General features: G+C 45.7%; 1 protein-coding gene across 17 annotated transcripts in view; it reads right to left on the reverse strand.

Annotated features, from left to right (window-relative positions):
• The window catches only part of LOC110507115 (BCAS3 microtubule associated cell migration factor), a 361,308-nt gene that overhangs the window by 263,050 nt on the left and 85,233 nt on the right, over positions 1-13,025 (reverse strand). For all 17 annotated transcript variants that reach the window (XM_090223475.1, XM_090223473.1, XM_036965506.2 and 14 more), the window contains exon 15: positions 12,777-13,025. This exon is cut by the window's right edge and continues 22 nt beyond it. In XM_090223475.1, the coding sequence (XP_090079601.1) occupies positions 12,777-13,025 (249 nt within the window). The remainder of the gene's footprint in view (positions 1-12,776) is intronic.

The following is a 13,025-nucleotide window of genomic DNA, read 5'->3' on the forward strand; positions in this document are numbered from 1 at the left end:
TCCGTCAAGATAGAACTGCCAAAGGGGTGGAGTTGCAGAGATAGCCTGCAAAGTAATGTCATACTTTCCAGGTCCATACCCAAACAGTTCGAACTACTAATTCAAAAAATTACTCTCTCCAGAAATAAGTCTCTCACTGTTGCCGCCTGCTGTTGCCGCCCTCTCAGCTGTGCCCTGGACACCATTTGTGAATTGATCACCCCCCATCAAGCTTCAGAGTTTGTTCTGTTAGGTGACCTAAACTGGGATATGCTTAACAACCCGGCAGTCCTACAAGTCCTCTAAGCTAGATGCCCTCAATCTCACACAAATCATCAAGGAACCACCAGGTACAACCCTAAATCTGTAAACAAGGGCACCCTCATAGACGTCATCCTGACCAACTGGCCCGCCAAATACACCTCCGCTGTCTTCAACCAGGATCTCAGCGATCACTGCCTCATTGCCTGTACCCGCTACGGATCCGCAGTCAAACGACCACCCCTCATCACTGTCAAACGCTCCCTAAAACACTTCTGTGAGCAGGCCTTTCTAATCGACCTGGCCCGGGTATCCTGGAAGGATATTGACCTCATCCCGTCAGTTGAGGATGCCTGGTCATTCTTTTAAAGTAACTTCCTCACCATTTTAGATAAGCATGCTCCGTTCAAAAAATGCAGAACTAAGAACAGATATAGCCCTTGGTTCACTCCAGACCTGACTGCCCTCAACCAGCACAAAAACATCCCGTGGCGGACTGCAATAGCATCGAATAGTCCCCGCGATATGCAACTGTTCAGGGAAGTCAGGAACCAATACACGCAGTCAGTCAGGAAAGCCAAGGCCAGCTTCTTCAGGCAGAAATTTGCATCCTGTAGCTCTAACTACAAAAAGTTATGGGACACTGTAAAGTCCATGGAGAACAAGAGCACCTCCTCCCAGCTGTCCATTGCACTGAGGCTAGGTAACACGGTCACCACCGATGAATCCATGATTATCGAAAACTTCAACAAGCATTTCTCAACGGCTGGCCATGCCTTCCTCCTGGCCACTCCAACCTCGGCCAACAGCCCCCCCCCCCCCCCCCCCCCCCGCAGCTACTCGCCCAAGCCTCTCCAAAACCTGGACCCATACAAATCAGCTGGGCTCGACAATCTGGACCCTCTATTTCTGAAACTATCCACCGCCATTGTCGCAACCCCTATTACCAGCCTGTTCAACCTCTCATTCATATCGTCTGAGATCCCCAAGGATTGGAAAGCTGCCGCAGTCATCCCCCTCTTCAAAGGGGGAGACACCCTGGACCCAAACTGTTACAGACCTATATCCATCCTGCCCTGCCTATCTAAGGTCTTCGAAAGCCAAGTCAACAAACAGGTCACTGACCATCTCGAATCCCACCGTACCTTCTCCTCTGTGCAATCTGGTTTCCGAGCTGGTCACGGGTTCACCTCAGCCACACTCAAGGTACTAAACGATATCATAACCGCCATCGATAAAAGACAGTACTGTGCAGCCGTCTTCATCGACCTGGCCAAGGCTTTCGACTCTGTCAATCACCATATTCTTATCGGCAGACTCAGTAGCCTCGGTTTTTCTAATGACTGCCTTGCCTGGTTCACCAACTACTTTGCAGACATAGTTCAGTGTGTCAAATCGGAGGGCATGTAGTCCGGTCCTCTGGCAGTCTCTATGGGGGTGCCACAGGGTTCAATTCTCGGGCCGACTCTTTTCTCTGTATATATCAATGTTGTTGTTCTTGCTGCGGGCGATTCCCTGATCCACCCTTACGCAGACGACACCATTCTGTATACTTCCGGCCCTTCCTTGGACACTGTGCTATCTAACCTCCAAACGAGCTTCAACGCCATACAACACTCCTTCCGTGGCCTCCAACTGCTCTTAAACGCTAGTAAAACCAAATGCATGCTTTTCAACCGTTCGCTGCCTGCACCCGCACGCCCGACTAGCATCACCACCCTGGATGGTTCCGACCTAGAATATGTGGACATCTATAAGTACCTAGGTGTCTGGCTAGCTGTAAACTCTCCTTCCAGACTCATATCAAACATCTCCAATCTAAAATCAAATCTAGAGTCGGCTTTCTATTCTGCAATAAAGCCTCCTTCACTCACGCCGCCAAACAAAACTGACCATCCTACCGAACCTCGACTTCAGCGATGTCATCTACAAGATAGCTTCCAATACTCTACTCAGCAAACTGGATGCGGTTTATCACAGTGCCATCCGTTTTGTTACTAAAGCACCTTATACCACCCACCACTGCGACCTGTATGCTCTAGTCGGCTGGCCCTCGCTACATATTCGTCGCCAGACCCACTGGCTCCAGGTCATCTACAAGTCCATGCTAGGTAAAGCTCCGCCTTATCTCAGTTCACTGGTCACGATGGCAACACCCACCCGTAGCACGCGCTCCAGCAGGTGTATCTCACTGATCATCCCTAAAGCCAACACCTCATTTGGCCGCCTTTCGTTCCAGTTCTCTGCTGCCTGTGACTGGAACGAATTGCAAAAATCGCTGAAGTTGGAGACTTTTATCTCCCTCACCAACTTCAAACATCTGCTGTCTGAGCAGCTAACCGATCGCTGCAGCTGTGCATAGTCTATCGGTAAATAGCCCACCCAATTTACCTACCTCATTCCCATACTGTTTATATTTATTTACTTTTCTGCTCTTTTGCACACCAGTATCTCTACCTGTACATGACCATCTGATCATTTATCACTCCAGTGTTAATCTGCAAAATTGTAATTATTCGCCTACCTCCTCATGCCTTTTGCACACAATGTATATAGACTCTTTTTTTTTTATTTTTTTTACTGTGTTATTGACTTGTTAATTGTTTACTCCATGTGTAACTCTGTGTTGTCTGTTCACACTGCTATGCTTTATCTTGGCCAGGTCGCAGTTGTAAATGAGAACTTGTTCTCAACTAGCCTACCTGGTTAAATAAAGGTGAAATAAAATAAAAAATAAATACATTTGTGGGTACGATTACAGGCTCAAAATGACCAGAAACTAAGAACATTCTTCTGAAACTCGTTAGTCTATTCTTGTTCTGAGAAATGAAGGCTATTCCATGCGAGAAATTGCCAAGAAAATTAAGATATTGTTCAACACTGTACAATCGTGGCCAAAAGTTTGGAGAATGACACAAATATTAATTTTCACAAAGTCTGCTGCAGTGTCATTAGATATTTTTGTCAGATGTTACTATGGAATACTGAAGTATAATTACAAGCAAGTGTCAAAGGCTTTAATTGACAATTACATGAAGTTGATGCAGAGTCAATATTTGCAGTGTTGAGACCCTTCTTTTTCAAGACCTCTGCAATCCGCACTGGCATGCTGTCAATTAACTTCTAGGCCACATCCTGACTGATGGCAGCCCATTCTTGCATAAATCAATGCTTGGAGTTTGTCAGAATTTGTGGGATTTTGTTTGTCCACCCGCCTCTTGAGGATTGAACACAAGTTCTCAATGGGATTAAGGTCTGGGGAGTTTCCTGGCCATGGACCCAAAATATCGATGTTTTGTTCCCCGAGCCACTTAGTTATCACTTTTGCCTAATGGCAAGGTGCTCCATCATGCTGGAGCTGGAAAAGGCATTGTTCGTCACCAAACTGTTCCTGGATGGTTGGGAGAAGTTGCTATCGGAGGATGTGTTGGTACCATTCTTTATTCATGGCTGTGTTCTTAGGCAAAATTGTCAGTGAGCCCACTCCCTTGGCTGAGAAGAAACCCCACTCAGGATGCTTTATTGTTGGCATGACACAGGACTGATGGTAGCGCTCACCTTGTCTTCTCCGGACAAGCTTTTTCCGGATGCCCCAAACAATTGGAAAGGGGATTCATCAGACAAAATGACTTTGCCCCAGTCCTCAGCAGTCCAATCCCTGTGCCCTTTGGAAGAATATCAGTCTGTCCGTGATGTTTTCCTGGAGAGAAGTGGCTTCTTTGCTGCCCTTCTTGACACCAGGGCATTCTCCAAAAGTCTTTGCCTCACTGTGCGTGCAGATTCACTCACGCCGGCCTGCTGCCATTCCTGAGCAAGCTCTGTACTGGTGGTGCCCCGATCCCGCAGCTGAATCAACTTTAGGAGACGGTCCTGGCGCTTGCTGGACTTTCTTGGGTGCCCTGAAGCCTTCTTCCCAACAATTGAACCGCTCTCCTTGAAGTTCTTGATGATCCGATAAATGGTTGATTTAGGTGCAATCTTACTGGCAGCAATATCATTGCCTGTGAAGCCCTTTTTGTCCAAAGCAATGATGACGGCAAGTGTTTCCTTGCAGGTAACCATGGTTGATAGCGGAAGAACAATGATTCCAAGCACCACCCTCCTTTTGAAGCTTCCAGTCTGTTATTCAAACTCAATCAGCATGTTAGAGTGATCCTCAGCCTTGTCCTCGTCAACACCTGTGTTAACGAGAGAATCACTGACATGTTAGCTGGTCCTTTTGTGGCAGGGCTGAAATGCAGTGGAAATATATTTTGGGGATTCAATTCATTTGCATGGCACAGAGAGACTCAATTAATTGAAATTCATCTGATCACTCTCCATAACATTCTGGAGAACTTGCAAATTCCCGTCATACAAACTGAGGCTGCAGACTTTGTGAAAATTAATATGTGTCATTCTCAAAAAGTTTGGCCACGACTGTATACTACTCCCTTCACAGAACAGCGCAAACTGTCGCTAACCAGAATAGCAAGAGGAGTGGGAGGCCCCGGTGCACAACTGAGCAAGAGGACAAGTACATTTGAGTGTTTAGTTTGAGAAACAGACGCCTCACAAGTCCTCAACTGGCAGCTTCATGAAATAGTACCCTCAAAACACCAGTCTTAACAGTGAAGAGGCGACTCCGGGATGCTGGCCTTCTAGGCAGAGTTCCTCTGTCCAGTGTTTGTGTTCTTTTGCCCATCTTAATCTTTTATTTTTATTGGCCAGTCTGAGATGGGTTTTTCTTTGCAACTCTGCCAGAATCCCGGAGTCACTTCCTCACTGTTGACGTTGAGACTGGTGCTTTGCGGGTACTATTTAATGAAGCTGCCAGTTGAGGACTTGTGAGGCGTCTGTTTCCTCAAACTAATGTATTTGTCCTCTTGCTCCGTTGTGCACCGGGGCCTCCCACTCCTCTTTCTATTCTGGTAGAATTAGGGCCAGTTTGCGCTGTTCAACAGCGTTTTTATGAGATCTTCAGTTTCTTAGCAATTTCTCACATGGAATAGCCTTCATTTCTCAGAACAAGAATAGACTGACGAGTTTCGGCAGTTCTTTGTTTCTGGTCATTTTGAACCTGTAATCATGCTGATGCTCCAGATACTCAACTAGTCTAAAAAGTGGCCAGTTGTATTGCTTCTTTAATCACACAACAGTTTTCAGCTGTGCTAACATAATTGCAAAATGGTTTTCTAATGATCAATTAGCCTTTTAAAATGATAAACTTTGATTAGGTAACACAATGTGCCATTGGAACACAGGAGTGATGGTTGCTGATAATGGGCCTCTGTATGTAGACATTCCATACAAAATCAGACGTTTCTAGCTACAATAGTCACTTACAACATTAAAAATGTCTACACTATTTCTTATCAACTTTATATTATTTTAATAGACATAAAATGTGCTTTTGGCACCTTTGGCAGCAATTACAGCCTTGAGTCTATTTGGGTATGACTACAAGCTTGGCACACCTGTATTTAGGGAGTTCATCCTATTCTTCTCTGCAGATCCTCTCAACCTCTGTCAGGTTGGACGGGGTGCGTCGCTACACATCTATTTTCAGGTCTCTCCAGCTATGCTTGATTGGGTTTAAGTCCAGGCTCTGGCTGGGACATTCATACAAGGACATTCAGAGACTGTTGGAAGGTGAACCTTTGCCTCAGTTTGAGGTCCTGAGCACTCTGGAGCAGGTTTTCATCAAGGATCTCACTGTACTTTACTACGTTCATCTTTACATCAATCCTGACACGTCTCCCAGTACCTGCCCGCCGAAAAACATACCAACAGCATGATACCTCCCCGATTGCTCAGTTTGGCCGGGCGGTCAGCTCTCGGAAGAGTCCTGGTGATTCCAAACTTCTTCCATTTAAGAATGATGGAGGCCACAGTGTTCTTGGGGACGTTCAATGACGCAGACATTATTTTGTTACCCTTCCACAGACACAATCCTGTCTCTGAGGTCTATGGACAATTCCTTCAACCTCATGGCTTGGTTTTTGCTCTGACATGGACTGTTAACTGTGGGACCTTACATAGACAGGTGTGTGCCTGTCCAATCAATTGAATTTACAACAGGTGGACTCCAATCAAGTTGTAAAAATATCTCAAAGATGATCAATGAAAAGAGCGCAAAATGAATAATGTAAACCGTGATCGACCAGACACTAAAGCACAGTAGGTGGCGGCATGCACCTGAAACATTTGTTTGTGGACCGCCATATTATCATAGAAGAAGAAGTATGGAACTAATTCAAATAATAGGAACACCAGGATTTATCTTTGTCTTTTTTTACAGAAATGTTTGGTGATCGACTAGGAATGCCTTGGAGTACCACTAGTGGATCGTGATCAACCAGTCACTAAGGGCTGCTCTAAAGTCTACTGTACGAATGATGGATGCAGACAATAGAAAAAGCATTTGAAGTCGTAAAGCACATCACTTGTTCATGGAGTCGGGTCTGGTCAGGTCAAAACGTAGCAATGGATACATGATGGAACATCTCAACCCTGCTTTACTACACTACAGACAGACCCACTAAGGTTAAACAGCCATCCCATACGGCCATTCACAACTGTTATGCTGGAGGGGCTGTTTTTATGTTACACAAACCAGCGTCTGTCCACATGGGCTACATTAACACAGAGAGTAGAGTTCCCCAACTGGCGGGTCGAATTTGGCCCCTGGGTGGTTTTATTTGTCCCCCCATGTTATCTGAGCAAAAAATATATACACTGCTCAAAAAAATAAAGGGAACACTTAAACAACACAATGTAACTCCAAGTCAATCACACTTCTGTGAAATCAAACTGTCCACTTAGGAAGCAACACTGATTGACAATACATTTCACATGCTGTTGTGCAAAAGGAATAGACAACAGGTGGAAATTATAGGCATTTAGCAAGACACCCCCAATAAAGGAGTGGTTCTGCAGGTGGGGACCACAGACCACTTCTCAGTTCCTATGCATCCTGGCTGATGTTTTGGTCAGTTTCGAATGCTGGTGGTGCTTTCACTCTAGTGGTAGCATGAGACGGAGTCTACAACCCACACAAGTGGCTCAGGTAGTGCAGCTCATCCAGGATGGAACATCAATGCGAGCTGTGGCAAGAAGGTTTGCTGTGTCTGTCAGAGTAGTGTCCAGAGCATGGAGGCGCTACCAGGAGACAGGCCAGTACATCAGGAGACGTGGAGGAGGCTGTAGGAGGGCAACAACCCAGCAGCAGGACCACTACCACTGCCTTTGTGCAAGGAGGAGCACTGCCAGAGCCCTGCAAAATGACCTCCAGCAGGCTACAAATGTCAATGAAACGGTCAGAAACAGACTCCATGAGGGTGGTATGAGGGCCCGACGTCCACAGGTGGGGGTTGTGCTTACAGCCCAACACCGTGCAGGACGTTTGGCATTTGCCAGAGAACACCAAGATTGGCAAATTCGCCACTGGCGCCCTGTGCTCTTCAAAGATGAAAGCAGGTTCACACTGAGAACGTGACAGACGTGACAGTCTGGAGACGCCGTGGAGAACGTTCTGCTGCCTGCAACATCCTCCAACATGACCGGTTTGGCGGTGGGTCAGTCATGGTGTGGGGTGGCATTTCTTTGGGGGGCCGCACAGCCCTCCATGTGCTCGCCAGAGGTAGCCTGACTGCCATTAGGTACCGAGATGAGATCCTCAGACCCCTTGTGAGACCATATGCTGGTGCGGTTGGCCCTGGCTTCCTCCTAATGCAAGACAATGCTAGACCTCATGTGGCTGGAGTGTGTCAGCAGTTCCTGCAAGAGGAAGGCATTGATGCTATGGACTGGCCCGCCCGTTCCCCAGACCTGAATCCAATTGAGCACATCTGGGACATCACGTCTCGCTCCATCCAGCAACGCCACGTTGCACCACAGACTGTCCAGGAGTTGGCGGATGCTTTAGTCCAGGTCTGGGAGGAGATCCCTAAGGAGACCATCCGCCACCTTATCAGGAGCATGCCCAGGCGTTGTAGGGAGGTCATACAGGCACGTGGAGGCCACACACACTACTGAGCCTCATTTTGACTTGTTTTAAGGACATTACATCAAAGTTGGATCAGCCTGTAGTGTGGTTTTCCACTTTAATTTTGAGTGTGACTCCAAATCCAGACCTCCATGGGTTGATAAATTTGATTTCCATTGATAATTTTTGTGTGATTTTGTTGTCAGTACATTCAACCATGTAAAGAGAAAAATATTTTATAAGAATATTTCATCATATTCATAAATCTTCAGATCTAGGATGTGTTATTTTAGTGTTCCCTTAATTTTTTTGAGCAGTGTATATTTTGCTTGCTTGTTGAATTGTTATTGTTGGGCATAAAAGACTGTAAACACACCAGGAAATCAGCTCAAAGTGATTTACATTTTGGAAATCTGTTCCGAAGTATTCCCACTTATAATAGAGAGACATATGTGATCGTTACAAATAATAATAATGAATAATAATTGATAATAATTTATTGGATTTATATAGCACTTTTCTACCAACTGGAGTACTCAAAGCTCTTTACATAGTAGGGGGAAATTCACGTCATCCACTATCAATGAGATGCACCCATCTCAGTGATGCGCGGCAACCTTTTTCTGTGACACAACTCTCACCACCCATCAGCTATCAGATGGAGAGGTAAGGAGTCATATATGCCAATTAGGAATGAGGGGGATGACGTAATGTGGCCAGGTTGGGAATTTAGCCAGGACACCGGGGTGAACACCCCTACTCTTACAATAAGAGGCATGGAATTTTAACGTCCCATCCGAAAGACAGCACCCTACACAAGACAAAGTCCCCAAATGTAATCAAGATTTGAAATTATTATGTTTTATTAAAATATTCTATCTGTTTAGGCTTCTTGCGGTCAATTTGGAGTCTAAAGAATATAAAAAAATATGTTCTGGCCCCCTGACCATCCGCTCAAGAAAGAATTGGCCCGCGGCTGAATCTAGTTGATGATCCCTGACCTAGAGTATAGTCCGTTCTCAGGGTGAGGACCCTGTCAATAATTTACCGAAAGAAGACATGTTGAACAATGTCATACTGGACACACAATTTTCCTCCTCTATGGCTGTGTGTACACAGGTAGTCCAATTCTGATATTTTTTCCACTAGTTGGTCTTTTGACCAATCACATCAGATCTTTTCACATCAGCTTTTTTTCCCCAGAGGTGATCTGATTGTGATCTGATCAGTGAAAAACAGATCAGAATTGGGTTGCCTGCCTATAAGAAACATTAACTGAACCAACGTGACACATCAGGGAGTGTGTGACTCCAGTGGCGGCCCGTCACTAAGGGCAGTTGGGGCTGAGCCCCACCTGTTTTGAGCCCAACCTGTTTGTTTGCCTGTTTGGCATGTTATTTTGGCATTAATACATGTCACATATTAGTTTGAAAACAATGTGAAAAAATCTTTGAGTTAATAAAGCCACATACATCTTTTTTTACTTTGAGTAAGGCAGCTCCAAAATGATGATATTTCAGCCTAGCTCAGTGCTTTCTGTGATGGTGGGGCAGCCTGAGGAAAACACTGAGGGTATCGGTTGGTAATGTTCTCTAGTTGCCCCGTGATTGGCTGAGTATTTTGTCACTCATGGGGACACTACGTCAACGCGAAATCTACAGTGAGAGCTCAAATTCAAGCCCCTTGGGTGCTGCCATAGAGTTACATTAGAAATGCCCATCCAAGAAGGCTCAAGGTCATTGGCCACAGATAAAATGACGTCAAATCACGTTATATCTACCGTAGCCTTGATTGGACTGATCATGTCAAGATCATACTTTCAAAATCTTAGCTAGAAAGCAGTCATCATGATCAAGTCGACAATCTACTGGAAAATCCTTTTCAATCCTTGTCATATGAAGAGAAATTACAGATAACGTATCGGTGCTCATCGGCCATTGGATATAAACATTACACAACAAGTTGGAAATCGGAAGGAATCAGTGGTTTACACAAAGCAATAAAAAGAACCAGCCTGCTTTTCAGTGGAGTGTGTGTGTTCCAAGTCTGTGTTTAAGGGACTCTTTTCCAAGCTTAAAATGATTAACATTCAACACCATGCATGGGCCAGAAAAGATTGAATACATTGGCCATGATGTCAATCCAGCATGGCTTCTGCCACGTTCAAAACAACTGGAACTCAGAAATCTCAGACTTCAGTGAGTTCAAGACAACTGGGAACTCAAAGAAACGAGCTCGGATTGGAGAAAATACGTTTTGAACATCCAAATAGTGATTCCAAGTCGGGAACTCGGGCTTCTTTCTAGAACTCCGACCTGAAGATCACTGATGTCATGATTCAACCTTGTTTTTTTCCCCCAGAGTTCACAGTTGTCTTGAAAGCACTATAAATCCAGAGAATGCCAGACTTTGATGACAAAGTTTGATAATAAAATTTGCCCACGAAGGACTGCCACGCCACCTTCCTGTTCAAGTAAGAACGGCACAACAAGGTCAAAAAATGTATTGTACGCTGCTGCATAAAGGATGGATTTTGCCAGGGAGATATGTATACTGTAGCTGAGAAAGTAATACTAAGTGTATGTTGTGTAGTAAGCTGTTAGTAGCCCATGTGCTTCACCCTAATAATTAGGTCCCTTTCCCCCTCCTTAAGCCTACTGTTCTGACTTGGTGGTGCACATGTAGCCTATAGCCTGTTTTAGAGAAATGTCATCATTGAATATTGTAAGAGCATTCACTGTGTGCTTATATGCCACCTTTATTTATCCTTCGGTTCTGACTTGGTGTACAGGGAGAATACTGTAAGAACGGACCATGTTCTGAATTCTGTCACTGTACATTTCAAAAGTGCTGAACAGTCATATTGACTACATCATTCCTAGCTCACTCTTTAATGTCTTAATCAAATTGTACATCTAAATTGTCAGTAGGAACCACATTTGTTTAAGCAAGTCATCCATATCAGCTATGTTTTTTTCAAAGGCAGTAATTGAGGCTGAATGAACTGTTTCACTGCCAGACAAGGCTCCACGAATAGCCAGGTGTAGCGGTGGTAAGGATTCACTCTATGGTTCTGAAAAGAAAACTCTGCTTTTAGGACAGCTTTATGTAGGCCGTAACAGTTTGCGGGCACCGTTTGTCACCGTTATAGTGCAATTAATGTATTGTTTAGTGTTGTTGAGTAGTGGCTTTGCTGGTATGCGTAAAAAAAAAAGTTGGGGGAGTTTGGTGTAAGAACGGACCATGTTCTGAATTCTGTCACCAAGATTTACATGTTAAAATGGCCACTGTGTGTGTGTCGTAGTTGAAGATTTAGACTTTCCCCCTACAAACTCACACACCATCTCCAACACCACGCAGAGAATGACATCTCCAAAACCAAGCCCCCAGATTCCTGGCAAACTTTATCACAGACTCCCAAGGTCCATAAAAAGGAACAGATACGCTGTAAATATCAAAGTCCTGAAAACGTAAAACCTATGGCCTCAGACAGTGGTATTTTAGTCTTTCTTTACGCTGTAACATTTATATAGCCGTCTGCCATCCCTGGGGGCCCACACACACACACACACACACACACACCAGTGAAGAGACTAATTGTTGACAGGTGGCTCTAATGCCCTCCTTTGAAAATGGAGTGTGATTTATGAGTCTCTTGCTCCCCTCTCCCTCCATTCACTGCCGCTACAAAAGCTGAACTCCTTCGCTCTCCCTCCATATTTTTTTCTCCTTCTCGTTCATAATTTATTTCTCCCTCTTCCTCTTTCTCCTCCATCCCTTTCCACTTCCTTCTCTCCACTTTTTCTCTCTAGATCCAGAACGAGACAAGCCGTGGCGGCAGTACATTCCCTGGGCTTGACGTCACTCTGGCCTGGCTTGAACGTCCTGCTGACATTGTTTTAATTGTTGGGGAAGTGATCTGACAGTGGTCATTAATACAGAGCCTGGGGGAGAGAAGCCACACAAACTGAGTAATCGGGGGGGGGGGGGGTGTCTGGGGCTAACAATAGGCTAGGAAGGGAGAGGGGAAGTCAGGGCGCCACGGCTGCAGAGAGTGGGAGAGAGATGGATGACTGATGCCCTGACAGTGAGTGAGAGGGAGGGAGGGAGGGCAAACTGAGAAGATCTGCAAACAGCCTCGACCCTGAACTGTGATTTTTACATGTGAACTTAATGATGAGTATATGTCAATGGGTGTTTGTTTGTGTATGAGTGGGTGTGTGTGCCCACGCGTCGGTGGTAGTGTGTATAGTGTGTGTGTGTGTGCCAGCCAGGCGGCTCTAGGGGTGTTTGACCAACAGGACCAAGGCTGTAACAGACGGGTCATAGTCCCCAGCAGAACAAGGTCTACTCAGGTGACAGCCAGTCAGCGGTTGTTGTCACTTACTGGAAGTGGAGCCGCCGCTGTCTGAAGAGCTGTGTGCTGCCACACCCACCATATCAGCTATAGCCATGTCATAACACATGCTGCGTATTGTGGGGTTTTATGTACTGCGCAATAGTAAGAGGATTAGTTCTGTGCTTGGTGCCTGTGCATCTGTGTGCACGAGTGTGTGTCATCTATCCTTACCGTGTAGTGGGGACCCCGAGGGACTGCTGGAGAGCCCAGGGATGGGGCTGCATCTCCCTCCTCCAGCCTGCTTGCTGTTCAGTTCATTCTCTATCTCCTCCAGCCCTGCACTCTTCTGGAAGCGGGACATGCGGTTGACCACACGGGGGGACATGTGAGTGCGGGCGCAAGGCGCACCACCGTAGGGGTTGATGGGAAAGACGTGGGAGGTGCCACGCAGTGTGCTGATCACCACCCAGCGACTGTCCT

The sequence above is a fragment of the Oncorhynchus mykiss genome, chromosome 27, assembly GCF_057628025.1.
Source record: "Oncorhynchus mykiss isolate SJ-2025 chromosome 27, ASM5762802v1, whole genome shotgun sequence".
Classification (NCBI taxonomy): domain Eukaryota; kingdom Metazoa; phylum Chordata; class Actinopteri; order Salmoniformes; family Salmonidae; genus Oncorhynchus; species Oncorhynchus mykiss.